Source organism: Heteronotia binoei, chromosome 16, assembly GCF_032191835.1.
Source record: "Heteronotia binoei isolate CCM8104 ecotype False Entrance Well chromosome 16, APGP_CSIRO_Hbin_v1, whole genome shotgun sequence".
NCBI classification, from domain to species: domain Eukaryota; kingdom Metazoa; phylum Chordata; class Lepidosauria; order Squamata; family Gekkonidae; genus Heteronotia; species Heteronotia binoei.
Window position 1 is genome coordinate 63728097 of NC_083238.1, and position 22304 is coordinate 63750400.

Here is a 22304-nt window from a genome sequence, read left to right on the forward strand (position 1 = left end):
GACATCATCACACATTTACCTCCGTCCTGTTTTCCGGAAGAGGCATTTCCAGGAGAGCATCTCGGCTTTCCTCAGACATTCCCACCACAGTCCTGAGGTCTTCCTTGAGGCGGCCAACATTTCTGAACAGATCTATGATCATATCTTAAAAACATCAGACAACAAAAACTAGATGTTATATTTGGACCCTGCTGGCACAGAATATTTGCGAAAGCTGAGCAACATGCCTCAAGAGTGGCACCGTGTGGCACATTTAAATAGGGGAGAATTCGGAAATGCTGCTCTCGTTTTGCCCTCTCTCGTATTCTGGCACCTGAAGACGTTTGAAGCCAGCGCATAACTTTAAGGTGTTTGGTAGACCCATTTCTTTGTGTGTGTTTATTTAAACATGTCTCAAAGTTATTTGTATAATTGAAGCTAAAAAGACCACAGTCTTAATAAGGCATATCCTTTGATTAAAACAACAACAACACTGAAATACATTCCACTAGTTAGATTTTTTCTCCAAAATGGTACAAGTAAACTCTCAAAGCACACAGATGATCTGGCTACTTGTTTTCCCTTTTCGAAATCACACTGAGTAAGAACATGTAACCCTCAGCAAGGCATGCCATCTGCTTCTCAGCCGGTTTCCCACTTGTTTTGAACCCCGCCTGCCAGCAACAAGCTAATCACAAGTCGGTTTTCACACAAAGCTGTTGCTGTCCGGAGGGTGTTAGTGGCTGGTGAAGGGGGAGAATCAGACACTGTCCTAAAAGCAGAAAAGAGCAAGAGTCTGGGAACACCTTAAAGACTAACACAATTTGTGGAAGGGCGGAGCTTTTGTGGGTTGTGAGAATTGACTCCCGGAAGCTCCTCCCCACCACAAATTTTGCAAGTCTTGGAAGATGCTGCTGGGCTTTTGCTCTTTTTCTTTGCTACAGACAGACTAACACAGGCTGCGATCACACACACTAAATAATGCACTGTCAATCCACTTTCCGTGCATTTTCCAAGTGGATTTTGCCAGTTCACACGGTAAAATCCAGTTGGAAAGTGGATTGAAAGTACATTATTTAGTGTGTGAAATCGCAGCCATGGGGTGGGGGTGGGGGTTTAGCAGGAACACAGTTCTGGCTGGCTTGGCATTGGGGGTGTGGCCTAATATGCAAATGAGCTCCCACTGGGCTTTTTCTACAAAAGAAGTCCTGCCCATCTTGATCTATCCTAAAAGCTTCAGTGAAGTGATGTAGTTTGTGTCAGGGAGAATTGGGGCTGCTGGTATTTTGGAAATACTGGCAATAGTCTAATACACTTTCCCAACCAAGCTTAAAGCAAACCAACCGTTCTAAAGGAGCAAGTGCAAGAAAAGAATCACCTTGTTTCTTGGAATGTGCTGCAATTTTGGTGTGATTCACAATAGAATTCACAGAAGCCACATACTGAGGGATATCTTGGATATAATGAAGCTGTGGGACATTTTCTCGAAACCTTTCGAAATAAAAGCACGTGTCAATGTGTACTCTTTTCAGATAACATGCAGATAACTGGGGACTTTGAGGAAGGCCTTACCAGTGAATTTCCTGCTGGAGTTTTGTGGGGTCTCCAAGGAGCATTTCTCGGAGTTCTCTGGGCAGGCCTCTATGCCTGATGAGGCTGCTCACAAGTTGGTCATTCAGTGCGATGCCATGAAGGAGCTTCCTGTGGAACCGGCTTTGTCGGCACAAGTCCCCAAAACTGACCTTGGGGAGCTGGCAGGACTGCTGGGCTGCTTGGAGCCGCTCCGAGTCACAAAGGGCCGATGTCACATTTTGGAGGCGGGAAAGCTTCAGGTAGAAACAAGAAGGCTCAAAAGTCATCTTGAATTGGGCAGTGTGCCCAAGAAACCCAGTAAACTACTTTAAGGGGGGCTTTTGGAAGAAACAGTTTTGGCTGGAAGGGTTGAGATACCTGCAGAACTGTTTTGGCTGCTTGGCAGGATTATGAAACCCTTGTGCTTCATTTTGAAAAAGGTAAATCAGCAAATGGTCACGATAGAAAGGAGAAATGCATATATGAAGGTCTTCATGGAAAAATTACTGAATTTATTTTGGATCTCAGATTAGAATCCTAGAATCATAGAGTTGGAAGGGACCTCCAGGTTCATCTAATCCAACCCCCTGCACAATGCAGGAACTTCACAAACACCTCCCCCTAAATTCACAGGATCCTCATTGCTGTCAGATGGCCATCCAGCCTCTGTTTAGAAACCTCCAAGGAAGGAGAGCCCTCCACCTCCTGAGGAAGCCTGTTCCACTGAGGAACCGCTCTAAACTCACAAACACCCCCCCCCCCAAATTCACAGGATCCTCATTGCTGTCAGGTGGCCATTCAGCCTCTGTTTGAAAACCTCCAAGGAAGGAGAGCCCTCCACCTCCCAAGGAGGAAGCCTGTTCCACTGAGGAACCGCTCTAAACTCACAAACACCCCCCCCCCAAATTCACAGGATCCTCATTGCTGTCAGATGGCCATCCAGCCTCTGTTTGAAAACCTCCAAGGAAGGAGAGCCCACCACCTCCTGAGGAAGCCTGTTCCACTGAGGAACCACTCTAGACTCACAAACACTTCCCCCTAAATTCACAGGCTCCTCATTGCTGTCAGATGGCCATCCAGCCTCTGTTTGAAAACCTCCAAGGAAGGAGAGCCCACCACCTCCCAAGGAGGAAGCCTGTTCCACTGAGGAACCGCTCTAAACTCACAAACCCCTCCCCCTAAATTCACAGGATCCTCATTGCTGTCAGATGGCCATCCAGCCTCTGTTTGAAAACCTCCAAGGAAGGAGAGCCCTCCACCTGCTGAGGAAGCCTGTTCCACTGAGAGCCCACCACCTCCTGAGTAGTTGGATTAATTTGTGATGCTTTGCAAGGATTGTGAGAACTGGGAAGAGAAGCATTGTTCCAGCTACTTATCATAAGAGAGCACAAGAGGAGGCAACAGAAAACCTGCAGTTTCATTGCACAGAAGAAACAGAGTTGATGATGATGATGATGAGGAGCTACCAAACTTAAGGTCAGCCTCAAAGTATGTCGTAGCAAATAATTACATTGATGAATATGCTATATCTACTTACTCTAAACGTCAGGATTTCTGGAACGGAGGAGTATTTCTTGTAGGAGTCATGGTGGGCAAAAAGAATCTTTTCCAGCTGTTCTGTGTTCAGAGGAACATCTTCTGCTAAGGAAAACAACCATGACAGGAAGCTCTTCCCAGGCACAGCACACCTTTATACACCTGGTGCACAGAACTTCAAGACTCCCATTTCTGTGGCCTGGGCTTTCACAACTGATGATTCAAGGCATTTGGGGGGGGGGGGGCTACAGCCATTCTTTAGGGCCAACGAGCATCAGAATGTTACAAGTGGGGGGGGCACAAGGTCAACCTACCATTTTTTTCTCTTTCTCCCTTAGTAGCCTCTGCCCTTCCTTCCTTCCTTCCTTCCTTCCTTCCTTCCTTCCTTCCTTCCTTCCTTCCTTCCTTCCTTCCTTCCTTCCTTCCTTCCTTCCTTCCCTCCCTCACCATTTCCTTTTCCCTCCTCTCACTTCAGCTTTCCCACTTTCCTTTTCCAAATGTCCCCACTTCAGCTTTAATTTCCCTTCTTATCTTTTACATTTTTGGCCCATTCCCACCCCCGCCCCCAATAGCTGCCACTACCTGAGTCTTGCATTGCTCACCAGTGGTGATTGGAGGGGGTTCCTAACACCCCTGAAATGGCCAAGAACTCAGTGGCATACTGATTTTTTGAAAAGCACATGTTAGTTCTACAGTTTGGGGCTTTTCCTAGTCAGCAAGGCAGTATACAAAACTCCCCCCCTTCCAGTTCCTGGTTCAATTTTTGATCCACGCTTCATGACCCAGTTCAGGAATGGAGAAATGAATGCTGTCTGGAAGTCCAACACAACACAAGTGACATTTGTATGGGAAAACCATCACACACACACACACACATAAAGAAACAATCCTATGTACACAGAACTGTCCAGGTATTTTCACTACGGGGGCACTGAGAAGAGAAGTGGTGGTGAAACCAAGATCGTTCCCCGTGGGGTTGGTTTCTGATTTCTGGTTTTGATGTGCAGCTGGCTGCATGTGGCGCTCCCAAAAATCTCTCAGGCACGAAAGATCTCCACACGATGAATGTCATTTGGGCCACAGAAGGCTGCTGTGGAAACCCTGCACACCTGCATTCCGGCACACGGGATGAAAACACTGACCAATTCCCTGCTAGCCTTGTGCCACCCTCACTCTCCTCTTCTCCGCGGGGCTTCCGTCAGACTCCACACTCTCTGCCCCGGGGCTGCAACTCGCTCTGCCTCTTTCATGAAGCAAACAAGATCCTCTCAAAACCAGCTTCTGTTTGTTGCATGAAAAAGGCGAAGCGAGTTGCAGCTCCAGGGCAGAGAGTGTGGAGTCTGACGGAGAGGAGAGTGAGAGCGGCAGGAGGCTGGTGGGAAATCGGTCACTGAAAACATGTCTCTAGTTAGAAGATCCATTGCTCAGCCCAGTTCAATCCCCTCACTTTTGACCTTCAGAAGGCAGCTGAAGACAGCTTTATTTAGGACTGAATCTGAATAAAGAAGTCCCAAGTCATGATTGCAAAATGTTGGTTTCACATTTTTCATGTCATCTTTTTTTGTATTTTTAATCAATGTTGTAATCTGCCTTGAGATCTATTATGAACAAGGCGGAGGGGGGGTGGGTAATAAATGTTTTAAATAAATACATCTGCTCCCAGCTGGTTTGGAAACACATCTTGTGCAAAGGACACACACACCAAAAAGTGTTAAACTGCACACAGAGGAATGTTTTTGGGAGCAACAAAACTCTTTTAGAAACAAATGGTGGTGGTGGTGGTGGAGAGGGCCCGCACGTCACAGTTGACTTATGGTGTCCCCCAGTGGGGCTTTCAAGGCAAGAGATGTTTAGAGGAGGTTTGGCCCTGCCTGACTCTGCGTTGTCCCCCTGGGCTTCCTGTGGACCAAGACTGTTTAGCCTCCGAGGTCTGATGAGACTGGACTAGTCTGGGCCATCCGGCTCAGGGACGAGAAATAAACATTACCTGAGAATTCCATGTTTAGCCCGTCCGTCATGTTCACCAGACAAAGCAGGTATGATCGATAGCCATTGTTGGGCAACATTTTAAAGAAGGTGTTCTCAAATTCTGAAAACAAAAACCTGGAACATAACAAAGAATGGGTCATCTTCCCAAGTACGTCATAGCTTGTATTACTGAATGCATTGGATTGAAACCAGCGGTTTTTTGTAGCAGGAACTCCTTTATGTATTAGGCTACACACACACACACACCCCTGCTGTAGCCAACCCTCCTGGAGCTTCCAGGGCTCTTCTTACAGGGCTTCTGTCAGCTTCAAGAGGACTGGCTACATCAGGGGGTGTGGCCTAATATGCAAAGGAGTTCCTGCTACAAAAAAGCCCTGATTGGACCAGTGGGGCGAGCCTGACTTGGAAAAGGGCAGACTAGAAATCCGCAAAATAAATAAAAATAAATAAAATAAAATCAATCATCCCCAGTCAAGGCAACAGGTCAGTTGGCGTCCAGGAGAACCTTTGCTTTGAGCTCCCCAAGGAATCTGATCAAGGGGCTTGGGCTCCCGACAGCTCAGATGACCCCCCCCCCCAAAAAAATCTCACTGGTCTCTCAGATGTTGCGGGCTCGAATCCAGCCATTCTCCTGCAGACCAACCCAACTACCCAAGGCAAGTGACTCATTTGGCACATCAAGAGAAAAAAACGGTTTTTAAATGGCTGTGTAAACGGATGGCTTCAGAAACCCAAACATAGCCCAATTTCACACTAGACCTTGAATCCTGGTCCAGCCCTGTCCCCAAACTGACATTCTACATGAGAATCAGAGAAACCAACTCTGTGACTCTATGATTTTAGTGTAGAATATCAGCTTGGGGACAGGGCTAAACCAGGATTAAAAGTCTAATGCAAAACTGGTCATAATTGACTCTTCCTGTGATTCAGGTGGGGAGCCAAGTTGGTCTGAAGCAGTCGAACAATGCAGGATTCCAGGGGCACCTCGAAGACCCACAAAGGGTGTGTTCACACTACACTAAATAATGTGTTTGGCAACTGGATTTTTACTGTGTAACAGGGATAGCCTAACTTGCTTAACATAACAGCCACATCGAATAAATGTCAGATGTTTGAGAGCCACAAGACATGAATGTCAAATGCTTGAGAGCTGCAAGAAGGAAGGAAGGAAAACAGGGAGGACGGAGGGAGAGGTGGAAATAAAACATTAAAAATTTAACTTTAAATGCATTCTCAAACTGCTGGCTGGCTTGGCTTGGCTTGGAGAAGTAATTGAAAGAAACAAATGCCTTCTCCTTGCCTTCTCCCTAAGGTGGGGGGGGGGGGACTTCAATATGTGTGAAAGAGCCACAGTTTGGCCTCCTCTGCTGAATAAGAATAGCAACAATCTGGTTGCAAAACACGTTATTTAGTATAATGTGAATACACCCCAAGTTGTATTCAAATGTGCATGAATGCTTATACCCAGAATTAAACTCTTAAAGGTGCCCAGCTGGACTCCAGCATTTGCTCTTTATGAAGCATCTCTACCTACCTAAAGGCACAGATTCTGCAGTCAGGAAGGCCCAGCAGCTCTCCAAGAGCCTCCAGGGACATTGCTTGGGCCTGGCCTGACTCTTCTCTTCTACCCAGAAAGTTATCAGAACTACAAAGGCACTGAGCTCAAAGGCTGCAGATATAAATCTCAGCGAGGTCAACAGGATGGCCTTGCTACTTATTCTGTTTAGGATTGCTGCCGTAAGGGCAAAGTTCAGGGCCTGAGACAGGAAGTCCCATGAGAGACTGGTGGTCTCTGGGCCCATAGAAGGAGGATGTGTGACACATGAGTTTGGGTTCCATGAGGCTCCCACTTTAAGGAATGAAGAGCAGCCCAAAGGCCAAGTGGATTCTGTGACCATTGCAGCCTTAGAGAAGAGGAGGAGGAGTGAAATGGTCGGCCCAAGGGGTGATAAATCTCTTAGAATTTGGCTGCCCAGTCTGCTGGTCCCCAATGTGGTTGCCACAATGTGGTCCCCCCCCCCCCACACTGCACCCGGTGAAAGGTGGAAGCAGAGAAAGACACCTCCCGGACAGCTCCCCCACTCAAAGATCTGGCCCTCTATTGTTGATTCTTGGTGTTTTTTTAAAAAAATCTCAAAACTACTTTTAAAATGAGCTATAAACCCACAGGCCTCAACACTTTCTCTTTAATCGATTCACTCCTTGATGAGGATCAAAGCAAACCATTTCAGAAAATACAATGGCTTAGGTCCAACAATCTGCTTGTTCAGGGTACAGTTTACGGATATTCTTTCCCTTCTGTCATCTCCTTTGCCCCTGGAATGTTGCTCTGGAAAGCCCCTTGCTTCTCAAGAACTAGTTTTTGGGATCATAGTGGGGCTGGAGAATGGGAGGATAAGAAATCCCTCTCTTGAGAATGGAGGTTATTTCTGCCCGCCCCATGCGGTGGCTGGGCTCAAGCCATTGGTTTCTGACATGCAATCCAGGCTTTTTTTCAGCAGGAAGGCACAGGAATGCCGTTCTGGCTGGCCTGGCATCAGAGGGTGTGGCCTAATATGCAAATGAGTTCCTGCTGGGCTTTTTCTACCAAAAAAACCCCCTGCATGCAATTATTTTCCTTCACTGAAGAAGGCAAAGTTGGGAAGTGCTGATAGGCTAAGTTCTACAACACACTATGTCTATTATGAAAAATACTGACTTACTGTGCAATCAAAGTGCTTGGAGATGATGTCTTTCCTGACTCATTCTGGAGTAAGTTTTCATTGAAAAGCATTTCAGTGACCGTAGCAAAACGATATGCAATATGTTTAAATACATATTCCATATTGGGTTTGTTTGCATGGAAATTTGGATCTTGGTCTCTTTTCAGCTTCTCCAGCAAATCTGAAAGCATCGCTTTCTGCAGAACATAAATGCTGGACACCAGTATAGGACTTGACTCATTGCGAACGAGAACCCTTTCCATCCACTTCAAGCCATGTCTTGCATCCTCCATTTCTGTCAGGTTCCATTTGGAGACCAAGTTCCAGATCTGTGACAAACTGTCCACTCCAAAACGGCTGGGGACATCTTTGGCCATCTCCAGAGCCTCGTTCATGGCAGAATACTGGTGGACGTTGTCCTCCAATGCACTGAGGAACTCTGACATATTATTCCAACCCACTAGCCAGTCAGTGAAATCTCGTGCATGAATGTCTGTGCCATGAGCAAGGAGAGCACGAATGAGGAAAGAAGAGACCATGTTCAAAGGATAATAATTAACTGCATCATCTGTTCCATCTAGGATTGGGATTAGGCATGTTGAATTATTTGTGGGCAGTGCATTAGAGATTGCTGCTAAAGATCTAGAAGTTTGTTGTATCCAAGGATTTTTAAAATTGAAGAGGATGTCCATTTTGGATAGCATGCCTGAAGAAAACTGTAGTGACCTGATGATGCATAACAATGTGCTAGAAATATCCTCATTTTGGTAAAGTTTTGCTGACTCTGGACTCAGCTTCAGATTTCTTATTGTGAGGCGGAACAATTCAGTCAATGTTTGATTAGGCTTTGTTCTGTTTTCAAAATCTCTGGAAGTAAAAAGGATCTCACAATCACTTTGTTTGAAGGACTCGTGAAGTATGGCATTTTTACGCAGGATCTGAAGTATGCTGTGAATGACATGCTGGGCACTGCAGTTCTGCGGCTTTCCACTGCGGCTCCTCATATCTAAGAAAGGACTCAGAGATAAATGCAAGATGTCCATGATCTTTGCTTCTGAAGAAGCCCCCTGACCCAACAAAGACTGGTTGAACTCCCTTGGAAACAGAAAGCGTGAAAAGGTATAGAGGGCAGCAATTCTCTCCTTATGAGTTGCTTCTTCCAGTCTGCTGTCAGACAATATGATCATCCCTCTCTTCAAGGTGTCAGCTATTCTCTGGAGGTTTTTATTGCTTTCATTCACCAGTGCTTCCAATTGGCTGATGTCAAATTGATGTTCAGAGTTTTCCTCAAATGATAGACTCCTGAGGACAGTGTTTAATGCTTCTGAGATGCTGTTATTTTGGAGGTTTTCTTCAGCACCCTTCCACAAAAGACTAGTAAACAGATCTAGACTGAAGTGAAGGCCAGAAACATTATACTGTGTAATCAAGTGTTTACGCAGAATTTTAGAAAAATGTCTGTATGCATCTGGATTTGAACTATTCGGTTTCAGGGATCTTAAGAGTTTATGTTCAAGGTTTCTCAGCTCATCCCACCATGGTTTCTTTGTTGTATTTTGGATTCTCTGCATTATCTCTGAAAGGTGAACAACGAAAGGGTAGTTTTTATTCATGCGGACATTTGCTGTAACATTGTATGCATTCGGAACAGACAAAATTTGCCACAGAATGTTTTTTGTGGCAATAGATTTTCGCAGAAAATTTGAAATGTGCAATGAGGCTTCTTGTGTGGAACGGAGATCATGTCTGGGATCCACAGAAAACAGTGAAATTGCATGAGACACCACCTTTTTTACTGTTTCCCATATCCCTGCTAAATTAAAACCTGTTTCGTTTAAAAACAAATTATTCCAAATTAGCTTGGTTAAATATAATCCCTTTTTGGTGTCTTTCCACTGAGGACTAAGGCGGAAAAGGCTTTGAGCAAGGACATCAACGTATGGAGACCAAGTATGGAAATATTTTTCTAAGTAAGTTCTATAATCTGTCTTAGAGGTTACACTGAACCATTTTAATGACTCAAGCATGTCTTCAAAATTGGAAGCATTCATCCCCCAATTTAGGATTTCAAAAAATGGATACGTTTCAGCCCAATTTGGAGATAATGCTGTACTGACAAGAATTAGAGCTTCTCTAATAATTTCCAGTAGGTGTACATCTGTCACATTTTGTGTGGTGTTCAATACCTTTGCAACTTTACTCAAGACAGCTGATAAATTCTTCCACTGTGGGTGGCTGACAGCTCCTCCCATGTTTTCTATGATCCTTGCTATACTAGCATTCCTGTCAGGTTCATTGAGCAGTGACATAAAAGATGCAAGCACTCGTTCCTGGGTGGATTGACTGGCAGACAAACGCTGTGAATATGTTTCTGTATAATTCGTCACAAAAGGAACCAAGATGTGAAATGCTGAAGATTCGTTTATAACAGCCATTTTGCCAAACAGCGGTATTTGGCAAGTCAGATTACTTTGGGAGAGCTTGCTGGAGATGCTTGTTAGACTTTTATGCATCTTTTGTATCCATGGATTCTGGTAGTTAAGAAATGTATCCAATTGGGAAAGAAACCTTGATGATAATTCTAGTGATTTGACAAAACACTGAAATTCATCTGGAAAATATTTGCTTTTCTGGAGCACAGCAAGAGTTGGCAGGGATTTTAAGTTTCGTAGGAGAAGCTGAAACACTTCAGTCAATGTCTGATTGTTGACCACTGTGTCCGTGGAAGTGAAAAGGAAGCGGCAGTCACTTTCTGCCACAGCTTCACTGAACGTGGTGTTCCTAAACAAGACTTCAATGGCAATGTGGTGGAAGTCTTTTACGGTGCAGTTCAGCAGCCTGCCGTTATCCAGACTATCTTCCCTTACAAAAGGGCTCAGGGTGAAATACCAGAGTTCTAACACTTTCCCCTCTACTAATGAGGCATCAGGCCTTACTGGAGTCCTGGGAAAGTCCTGCAGGTCTGACAAACGTGAGAAACGGAAGAGGTTGTCCATTCTTTTAATAACGGATGCTTCCAACAATCTCGGATCAGAAAGTATATCCACTCCTTCTCTGAATATTTCAATCAATCTTTGGATTGTTTCATTATGAGCATCAGCATTCATCAGTGGATTCGTAGTGATGAACGCACTGATGTACTTCTCCTCCAGGTCTTCTAGCACATGGAGGGTTTTCACGATGGTGTCTAAAACCACTGAGATGTTTGCTCCACCAACGTTGTCTCCACTGTAGTCCTCTAGTAAGTGGTTTGCAAATGCAGTCAGTTGTTCCAGTACTTTATTAAAAAGAAGACCAGAGCCATTGCGATGAATGTACAGGTTCTTGTGGAGGATATCTAGAACCTGCCCATAAGCAATGATGTCTGTGTCATTCCATTTCGCAGATCTTAATTTTTCGCTAATTTGCCAGTAGGTGTTGAATTCATTCCACTGATAGGCATTGATGGAATTTTGGATCTTCTGCATCAGGTTAGTTAAGGAGGAGATGAGCAGGTAATTGTGGCTTGCGTTAACATTTGCCACAATATCATAGATTTTCTGCAGGGCAAGAACCTTCTCTGGAAAGTTTTCCATAGTTGTCGGCTTCAGGAGAGAATTTGCAAAGAGCGAAGGCAGCTCCTGCAACGCAGTTAAGTATCTCCTGACTTTCTCAGGCATGTAAATAAATTTGTGAGAAGTTATCATTTTCAGGGTTTGCCACAACTTTGTGGCCTTAAAATCAGTCTTGCTTAAAAATACAAGGTCCAAAATGTTTCGGGTTAAGTCGTAGATGTTTTGAATTTCTTTCAAGGGAGTCATCAGTTGGAATATGGAGGAGGTGTTGAAGGCAGTCTGCTGCAGCAGAGATGTAAGATCCCTCCGTTTATGGTGTTGGTCATCCCTCATTTGCAGAGAGAGGATATCAGTCAATCTCAGTATAGTCTTATTATCAAATAGATTGAGTGGCTTTAGGTTTTTCAATTCAGCAGTACTGCTGCCTTCTTGAAAATCTTTGAAAAGATCCAGAGACTTTCGAATAGTTTCTAAATCCTTTGAGAGATTCCCCATTTTGAAATCGGCCGTAGCAGAATCTGGAGATATTATTTTGCTAAAAGGAAAGAAACAAAAACAAAAATTTAGTACAAATGATAGACAGGATGTTTAAAGTAAACAAATACACATTATACCTTTGTCTCGCTTAACTACTGCATTTATCTTTTGTTTTAGGAATTAGAAACATACAAGTCAGAGCTATCCATTTTCCCCTTCCGCACAATTTCCTCTTCCCCCTTCCTGGAAGCCCCATAGCCTCTCGCCATTTCCTGCTTCCTTCTCTCCTTGTAGGGCTGGCAACTTCTAGGTGGGGAATGGAGATCTTCTGGAATCACAACAGCTCTCCTAACTACAGTGATTAGTTCCTCTTAGGGCTGCCACCTCCAGGTTGGGAAATTCCTGGAGATTTGGAGGTGGAGCTTTGGGAGGCAAGGTCTGGGGAGGGAAGCAACCTTAGCAGAGTATAATGCCAGAGAGCCCTCCAAAGCAGCCATTTTCTTCAGGGAAACAGATCAGCTGTAATTCCAGGTGATCTCCAGCCCCCACTTAGAGGTTGGCAACCCCAGTTTCCCTGATGGAAATGGCTGATTTGGAGTCCACAACATTTTACCCTTCTGAAGTCCCTCTCTTCCTCAGACCCCACCTCCAGATCTCCAGGAATTTCTTAACTTGGAGATGGCAACCATATTATCTTGCCACCCAACAGTCAACCATACCTTTATCTGCCTTTCTGCCTTAGCTTTCCTCCCTCCCTCTCTCCCCCCAGCAGCCTCTACCTAGGAAAACTGTGGCTCAGTTGTGTGATGCAATCCCTATGGCCAGGCCTACATGCATTGTAGGGACTTGTGGGGGCTGTCTCCCTCCTGACACTATTTCCTATTTCCTTCCCCCGGGAAGTCCCACATCCTCTCTCCTTCCCCTGCCTCGTTCTTTCCTTCTCAGCCATTCACTAACCCACCCCCCACCTACAGCTATATTTATTATTTATTTACTTAATTTTTACACCCCAGAGCAGCTGATAGGATTCGCCACGTCTCCTTTTTATCCACACAACAACCTGCCTAACCAGGTTAGGCAGAAAGAGTTGTTTTTTTGTAGATTTCAAAGTTTTCTGCAAACTTGGGGGAACATCCAAGTCTGCAGAAAAATCTGTTTTGTGCAGATGGGGTCCCATTTTACAGACTTAGGTAACCACAGACAGGAGTGCACGCTTAGGAAATAGATATAAAGACGATGGATGCTGCAAGAGGAATTCTGCTAAATTTTGCTTCCCCTTCCAAGGCATACAGAGTTCTGCAGAATACCCACTCAGCATTTAGATTTTCTTTTGTTTTGTTTGTTTGTTTTAGTAATGACTTTTCAGCGGTCACTTCCATTACCCATCCAGATGATCTCACACTTGCATTTGTGTTCAAACTGGCATTTTCCCCATAGATTTTGTAATGTTAAGACTGTATAAATAGTAGTTCTTAAAGGTGTTAACTCACAGTATCACTGTGGTTGTATATACTTACGTTTAGTGGAATAATACAGAATATTCTCAATAAAGACTCAAAGAACCTGGCAAAGGTAGTCCAATTGCAGCTAAGTGGGCCTCCTTCCTAGTTCTGAAGAATAACTCCACGTGAGAGGAGGCATTTTGGAGGGGTGGAGGGGGGTGCGATTCTGCAAAAGAACTTTTTCTCTTCCTTACCTCACCATCTCTTTCATCTGAACCAACGAGGGATGGTGGCTATTCCAGTGACGAGACAGCTCACAAAGAGCAGTAATCTCTGAACTGTTCTCATCTACAACAGAAAAAAAACATGCAAGATGAACTTTAAAATATATGACTGCATTTAAAAGTTAACTGGGATGAAAAATGAATGCTTTATTTATTCATTTATCCAGGGCTTTTTTGTAGCAGGAACTGCTTTGCATATTAGGCCACACCCCCTTGATGTGGCTAATCCTCCAAGGGCTTACAGCAGGCCCTGTAAGAAGAGCCCGGTAAGCTCTCGGAGGATTGGCTACATCAAGGGACTAGTATGCAAAGGAGTTCCTACAACAAAAAAGCCCTGCATTTATCGCCCTCTTTTTCCTGAAGGGGGCCCAGAGCAGCTCACAGCTTCCTCCTCTCCTTACAACAACCCTGGGAGGCTGGTCAGGAGGGGGCTCCCTGGCCATTTGGGGCTCTGAAAGAAGGGGGTTGGGCCCTCTAACCACTAAACCACCAAAAGGCTGGAAAGTTCAAACTGGAAGGTGTGTCTCAAGTTCAACTCCAGGACAAAGCATTACTAAAAACAATTCTGGTCAGATGAAAATATTACAAACCCAGATCATTAAATTTCTTCTCGATATGAATACTTCCCCTTAAAAACAGAAGAGCAGGGTGAGAGCATTAAAAAAATATATAGTTTGTATCTGGCAGCACAGGACATCTCAGATAGTCCAGAACTGATTATTATTTAGGCAACTCTGTTAACAATATCTGGGAGGACATTCGGAAACACAGTAAAAGTTCTGCACTGCATTTGTTGATTTCAGATAATCTGTTTTAAATTAATGACCAGCCTTTTTCTGCTTCCTCCTGAAGTGTGATATACTTATGATGGAAATGTTGAAAAGAAGAAAATAATTATTTCCACCTGCAATAGACCTACTAGGATGTATCCAGCAACTAAGATCCTCAAACGGAATGGCATTTCTGCTTGTGGAAGGGGGGGGGGGGTGGCAATTTCCTCTGGCAACCCCTGCAGCTACATGAAGGACGCAGGAAGTTGGATACACCAATATGAAACTAAAATGATTTGAATAGACTTCCTATTTAGCTGTATTATATATTGGAAAAAAATCATTGAGCTTTAATCTGTATCAGGAAAAGTTTTATACAACCTTAAATGTGGATTTCCTCCCCACCCACCCCCACACACACACCCTTTCAGCATTTGTGTAAAGAAACTGAGGAGAGGTAGACAGTGAAGAGGATTACCTGGCTCTGTACAGTTCAGGGAATGTAGCAGTCTTGTAATCATGTCTTTAAGAGCTTGTAGCCCACTTTCACTTGCATCAGATAGAAAATCTCTTTCTGGATCTATAAAAGTCCTGAAAGGGGTGGGGGGTGGGGAATGGAACTCAAATATATCAAAAGAACCCAAAACATAGTAAGCTGCCTAAGGAAAAAAACACATCACCAAATAGCATTATAATTCATTAAAATCATTTTTATTTATTCAGTTATTAAAATATGTATACCCCTCGTGTCCTTGTGCTTCAAATAAGCTTATGATTCTGAGTTAAACCCATCCACAATACAAGAAAAATCCACTGACTCCCCTCCCAAGTAAACAGTTGAAGCCTCATGAGAAGCCCTCCCAAGTAAAAACTTCTAGAAACTTCTGGAGCTGAGCGGGGGGGGGGGGGGGGCTCTCATCTCCTGAAGGGAGTCTGTTTGGCAAGGGGGGAGCCGCTATAAAAAAGGGAGGTGCTAAAGGGAGGTTGCCAAGTGGGCAGACAAGCCAAGGAGGGAGGGGCTGGTGACTGTAGCTGGCATGGGGGGGCATGTGGAAGGAGATGGTCTTTGAGACACATGTGGGGAGACCTTTAAAGGTCATAACTGGCAGGGGCTGCAGAAGGAGACATGAGAATGGACAAGAGGAGGGAGTAACCCTGTGTGCCAGGTTCCCTGACAACTGGATCAGAATGTCAAATGGTTCTGTGTATTCAGTTAACTCCATTCCATGTACTATCCTGCACCGCATACCAGTACATCTGTATCAAGTATTCATTTTCCATTTTGCTCGAACATGTATCTAATTGTGCAGACTTTGGCCTTTCACTTGCTGTAACTTTCTCAAGATGCGCAGTGGGACTGTGATCTGGTAGCCATGGCAGCGTCTGACTTTGACCAAACAACCTTGAGCATCCAGCAAAGACTTTCTCTATGCTGTGGACCTAACCTGGGAACCGAATGGACAAGGGCCGGCTTTAACTTCTGCGTCTCTTTGCTTGGTATGTTATTGGTTCTATTTGTGAGCAGGGGAGAAGGCAGGCGACCAGACTTGAGCAGGGGAGAAGGCAGGCAACCAAAGTCAACAGCCTGACCCTCTGGCCCAGCCCCCTCCCCTTTCAGTGGCAAAGGAGGTCTCTTTTGAAGGACCCAGATGGAGCTGGAAGGCAGGAACAACAGGCAGCTGCCTCAGCAGCAGTCTCAGGCCAGAAACTCCCATCATCATCATCACCACCACCATCAAGGAGAGTGTTGTGAGAGCTGGTTTTCTGGCGGTTCTTCATGGCCCAAGATTGGATCAGAATTGTATGCACACTTTCCATTGCAAAGACGGAGCTGAGTAATGTGTGCAAATATGTACTGGGAAGGCTGTGCCCCCTCCAGGCAGAGTTTCCTGGCAGTTGGCTCCCTACGGCTCAAGGCAACAGGGGAGGGGCTGTGGCTCAGTGGCAGAGCCCCTGCTTGGCGTGCAGAAGGTCCCTGGTTCAATCCCCAGCAGCATCTCCAGTTTAAAAGGACCAGGCAGGAGATGATGGGGAAGACCTCTGCCTGAGACTCTGGAGGGCTGCTGAGTGGACACGACTGACCACGATGGACAAAGGGCCTGATTCAGCGCAAGGCAGGTTCAGATGCCTCCCTTGTGGCCACATCCAGGTGCGCAACTGCTACCAACTTGGCCTCTGCATACAGAAGCCATATTCACAAGAGCCACCCTTTGAGGAAGAGAAGCCACCGAAACATTGTGCTTCACATCTTCATTTGTGCTGGTTCAAGTGTCCCGTCTCCCCCCCCCCCCCCCCGCCCCTGAGAGGAGAAGCCCAGCTGCTCTGCCCGTCCCTCCCCCCCCCCCCCCCCCCAGCAGCCCTCCTACCTGCTGGTCTCCCGCAGGGCAGCGACCATCCCCTTCACACGGATGACATCCCGAGTGATATCCGGGGCCAGCAGCAGGAGGCGCCAGACAGACGTTTCGTTCTGCAGTTCAGAGAGGAGGGACAGGAAAGAGACCGTTTCCCGGACAAAAGTCACCTGGTACTGAGGATCTTCCTGCAGCTGAAAACAGAAGAAAAAAGATTTTTTAAAAAATATCCTTAACTGGCAGCCCAACAAACCTGCTCCACTGTCTGCTCACAGGCTGGGAGGTGGCTGCTGCAGCTGGAATGATGCCTACGTGAGCCACAAAGCACCCCCCTGAGCATGGGCACATCTGGCTGTCCCACAGGGAGTGCGGTCTCTGCACCGAGTCAACACCTGGGATAGCCCAGGAACCAGCACATGCATGGCAGGGGCTGCTCTCCTCTCCAGCCATTCAGTTTAATGGATTTATCACAAAGGTAGTTCCAGGAGGGGCATTGGTTTGTCATGGAAGAAGAAGGCTCAAATTCAAGAGCACCGCCAGGACCACAAAAATGGAATTCTCTGTCCTCATGACTAGGAAGAGAGATTTGAAAACGCACAATCTGAGGATTGTGCAGCTCTGGGTTTCTGTGCATTGCTCCTCCTTCCAGAATTGCATTTCCATAGCTTAAGATGGGTGGTTGTGTTAGCTGGTCTGCAGAAGGAGACAAGAGCCAGAGTCCAGGGGCGCCTCCAAGACCAGCCAAATTTGGAGCTGCAGGGGAGGAGCCTTCAGGAGTCCCAGGCTTTCTCTTTTGCCTGCCTAACAGCCAATCAAGGCCTCTTCCCTTTGACAGGCCAAGGCTGTTCCCTGCCACACCCCCCATCCCAGCTCAGAGGCAGAGGCAGAGCGTCTGGAGCTCGGGAACAAGACCCAGGTTCACATCTGGATGTTCCAGTTAAAAGGAACAGCAGCAGGACAACTTCGTCCTCTTTGAGTGGACGGTGTTGGACAGGACAGACCAATATTCTAAGTCAGCCTAAGGCAACTTTGTGGCTCTCAGGGCTTCTGCACTCTCCCTTGTATGCCTCCTGGATCCTTCCTTCCACCTCACTCTTGAGGCTCTTGTGCCAGGGCCCTCAGCCTGGGTCAAATGAGAAGTGATGGTGGCATCTCCGTTGAAAACCCACAGGTCTGCTGGTGCCTCCAGGTTTCATTGGGTGCAGGGACTTCAAGCCCAGCAAGCCCTGCCTGGTTCCAGTGGGGACTGCCCAGCCCACCTCTTTCCCAGCAGAAAAAGGCCCCCCTCGACCCCCCCCCCTGGGCTCCTCCCAGTCGTTTCCATCTGCTGAGGAAGAATTCATTCCCAGGGCAGGAGGGAGGTTGCCTGGGCAGGGGGTCTGGGGGGAAGTGCTTTGAGCAAAGTCACAGTTAAGCACTTTTGTTTCCACGAAGGGACAAAAGAACAGAGCCTGAGACTCACTTTCACAATCCGGCTTCTGAACTCTTGAAAAAACGACTCCAGGAGAGACAGCTCTGTGAAGCAGAAGGTCTGGTAGACGTTGGCTCCCAGGGCCTCCCAAAGGGGCTTCTGAGAAGAGGCGTAGGCGGACAGAACCTCACAGATCCCCGATTTCAGATTTGCCACCGTCGACTGGTGCGTGGGCATCTGTGAAATAAACCTCAGCGTGAGAGGCGGCCAGAATGGCCTCTGCTTGCTACAGACGCACAACTTAGAAAGAAGCAGGACTGTGGGAGGAGAAGGTGGGTTCAGGTGGGCGGCCATGTCGGCCCTTAAACTTTGTTCTAGAATAGACGCTGGACCCCTCCAGTAACAGAAGAGAAGCAGAGGGGCCCAGAGCAGTCATGCCAAGTGGAGGGGCAAAAGTCGGCCTGCCAGCCTGCCGAAAACCAGCAGGCAAATGTGTGCCTTGGACATTGTCATAAGGAAGGCTCTAGAAGGGGGTCTCAGCCTCCCAGTGTGCCCCCCCCTGGACAGACTATTTGTTCCCCATTCTTTATTTCAGCAGGTATATAAAGACCTGCTTAAATAACAGCAGCACTGGTGGAACCCATCTTTCACTAGGATGCTGAAGCTTTACGTTTGTTGGATTGTGAACTGCTTTCCCACTTCCTGAACCTCTGAGCTCTGCTAAGACACTTCCACAGGTCCTGTAGGCTCCCCCAAGGAAGTGCTGCCACAGGATGCGGTGGCAGCCAGCAGAGGGGTGGACGGATTCATGGAGGACGGGGCTTGCAGTGGCTGCTGATCGTACTAGAGGTCTGCTCCCTCCAGGGCCAGCGGCACCAGGCCCCTTGCTATCAGCCGCTAGGGAGTGCAGCCAGGAGGCAGGCAGGGGAATCTGCAACTTGCAAAGCAGAGGTTTGCTGCTGCCATCAAGAGTCAAGCGCCAACCGTTGTTAGCCGCCCTGAGCCCATTAGGGGAGGGTGGGATATAAATGCAATACAATAAAATAAACAAACTCTTCTTCCAGTTGGTGGGCTGTGCAGCAAAGTTTCTGCTTTGGAAGAAGGGGTTGAGAAGGCACCTTGCATTGCATCCCCAGGTTTTTAAATTTTTATGATGTCTGTGATCCCAGAGGACTGGAAAGATAGGTTTTACATTTAGTTGTTACTGTAAGGGTGGAATCTGCAAAATATTGGAAAGTGCATGAATCTCCTTCCAAAGAAAACTGCTTTCACAAAAAGTTGGGACATAGATGGCAAAACTGACCTGAAATTTCTCAAAACTCACTGGAAAGTTGGTCTCTTTAATGTTTCGAATGCAACATGATCTGGCCTGACTTGGCACGACCATGATGCTTTGCTAGGGTTGCCAAGTCCAATTCAAGAAAAATTTGGGGACTTTGGGGGCGGAGCCAGGAGACATTGGGGAGTGGAGCCAGGAACAAGGGTGTGACAAGCGTAATTGAACTCCAAGGGAGTTCTGGCCATCTCATTTAAAGGGACAGCACACCTTTTCAAATGCCTTTCTTCCATAGGAAATAATGAAGGATAGGGGCACCATTGTTTGGGGCTCATAGAATTGGACCCTCTGGTCCAATCATTTTGAAACTTGGGGGGTAGTTTGGGGAGAGGCACTAGATGCTACACTAAAACTTTGGTGCCTCTACCTAAAAAAAATAGCCCCCCCAGAGCCCCCAATACCCACGGATCAATTCCCTATTATTCCCTATGGGAATCATTCTCCATAGGGAATAATTGAGTGCCCAGTAGCCATTTCCCTCCCCCCCACGCTTTCTAAAGGGGGGGAGGGCCTCCAAACCAGGGAATCCCCTGCCCCCTCCCTCTCTCTCACACACAAATACTTACTAGATCTTCCTACAGAACTTTACTTGCTGTGAAAACGAAAGCAAAAGAAAGGGAGGGGCCCTTCTCCGAGGAAACTGTTACTGACCCTTTCCCATGAAGCCCTTCCTGTTTCCTGTTTCCTGCACAGCCTTAAAGGCACACATTTTACAAATGGATCAGTTTGCAGGTTTCTAAACCTGCAGGAGCTCTACAACTACATGATGACTGTGGGGGTGGGCTTCCCCCGCTGGCCAGCTGGCTGGGGGCGGGGAGAAGCCTGTCAAAACGGGGGATCCCCCGCTGGGACCTGGGGATTGGGAAGCCTATGCTTTGCATTATTCTTCACTTTCATTGTTTGTATTTCATTGGTTATGCCAATAAAGGTTTTTGGAACTAGATTGTATTTCATTTCATTTCTTTTTTTAAAAAAAGATGTTATAGATAATTTTTGTGCTTGCACTCATAAAACTGAATTCAGCATGAGAAGAGCAGAAAGTGACCAGATCGTTTCAACACGTACTGTAAGACACACAATAATATCTGGATCAGCTGGATCCCATAAAGGGTGGCTTAAAGCTCTGCCCAGCAACTTGGGCTGAAGGCCTCAGGAAGTGGGAAATGGCCAGCGGCTGCCATGCCAACCAGGGCTCTGCAGTCGGCCCTGGGGGCAACTTCTGCCCCTCCCAGAACTGCTCATGGGGCTTTTGGCCAGACCAAGTGCAGCGGCGGCAGCAGTTGTGGCTGGGATCTCTCAGCACAATTTGGGATCCACCTTGCAACGCTGGAAATGCAGAAGAAGTTCTTAGCAAGGATCAGCCTGCTGCTCGACAGGGAGGAGGCTGCACTGACTGTAATGAGAACCTTTTCTCATTACAGTAAAAACTCACATTCATTAAACGGTATTAAGGAAGGTTGCTGTGTTAGTCTGAAACAACAGCACAAAGTGTGAATGCAGGGGCACCTTCAAGACCAACCAAGTTTCATTCTGGGCCGAAGCTGATGCCCATATATTAAACTGGGCTGGTCTTAAAGATGTCACTGGAGTAGAACTTTTAATGATGGGAGGAGAGAAGTTGCTTAATTAAAGTAGCTGTTGAAAATTACCTCTCCTCGGCTGAGGATATTTCTGAACAAATGAGTTCTGTTATGGCTGGATGGCGACATATTTTCGGTGGAGCTTTTCAGACTGGCTATGGCATCCATCAACTCTGCAGTGATTAAAACACACACAAATTATTTAAGTGCCTGATCTTGTCGATTATACTGAAATGTATGACAATGTGACTGTTCTTGGGTGAACTCAACAGCATTTCTTTTTAAAGAAACAGCACAGTGAAGTGGTTATACGGTTGGACCCAGGAGGTTGAATCTTCACTCTGCCATGGAGGTTTGCTGGGTTCCTTTGGGCCAGTCCCACACCCTCAGCTTCCCACACCCTACCTTACAAGGCTGTTGTGAGGGTTAAAACAGAGAGAGAGGAGAACAACTTTAGCTGCTCTGGTTCCCCACAGGAGAGAATGCCAGGGGGTAAATAAAGTAATAATAATAATAATATTTACTTTATATCCCGCCCTCCCTGCTGTAGCAGGCTCCTACCAGGAGAAAGAGAAAGGCCCCGACATGTTGCACAGGAAGTGACATCATCACACCAGCAAATAAATGGAAATAAATAAAATTAGTGTGGCTAGTTATAATAACCCATCACGCTGCCTTAATGTCCCCATAAACATCATTAAAAATATAACTGCAGGTTTTCTTTTACTTAATTTAACTTCATCTTTCTCCACACGCTGGGAACCCGAGCGGTGTGCCTCATTCTCCTCCCCTCCACCTCATCCTCACAACAAGAACGCCGTGAGGGAGGCTGGGCTGAGAGTTTGTGACAGGCCCAAGAGCACCCAGCGAGCTTCCATAGTATGAGCGGGGATTCAAACCTGTGTCTCCCAGATTCCATATATAAAAGATACCCAATAAGCAATGCAATAGGACAAGGATTACAAATGTTGAAAATGGAACTGCAAAAGTAGAAGCCCGGGCAACGAGAGCAGCATAAAACCTTGGACAAGATGGCAGCCTCTTCCGTTGAGAGAGAGAAGTGTCTTCCCAAACAATCCCATTGGATCACCGCCCAGTTCTCTTGACAAAAATGCCTTCCTAAACCAATCTGCGGGATCTCCCAGGAGGGTGGGAGTCTTTCTGGGTTCCCAGGCAGGCTGTTCCACAACACAAAGTGGGAGCCACAAGCAGACCATGTGTCCAGGCAGCTTAACCTCTTGCAAGCAGGTGCCTTCAGCCAAGCTGTCCAGGTAGAGCAGAGCAAGAGAGATGGTTCTGCAGGTATGTCCTCCAGGTATGG

General features: G+C 46.4%; 1 protein-coding gene across 1 annotated transcript in view; it reads right to left on the minus strand.

The window, feature by feature from the left end:
- The window catches only part of ABCA12 (ATP binding cassette subfamily A member 12), a 151027-nt gene that overhangs the window by 80920 nt on the left and 47803 nt on the right, over positions 1-22304 (minus strand). Inside the window, exons 5-15 of the mRNA XM_060257069.1 lie at positions 21053-21156; positions 18119-18304; positions 16672-16850; positions 14784-14896; positions 13506-13599; positions 7779-11867; positions 5075-5190; positions 3089-3189; positions 1552-1805; positions 1358-1470; positions 20-144 (exon numbers count right to left, since the gene is read on the minus strand). Coding sequence (XP_060113052.1) covers positions 20-144; positions 1358-1470; positions 1552-1805; positions 3089-3189; positions 5075-5190; positions 7779-11867; positions 13506-13599; positions 14784-14896; positions 16672-16850; positions 18119-18304; positions 21053-21156 — 5474 coding nt within the window. The remainder of the gene's footprint in view (positions 1-19; positions 145-1357; positions 1471-1551; positions 1806-3088; positions 3190-5074; positions 5191-7778; positions 11868-13505; positions 13600-14783; positions 14897-16671; positions 16851-18118; positions 18305-21052; positions 21157-22304) is intronic.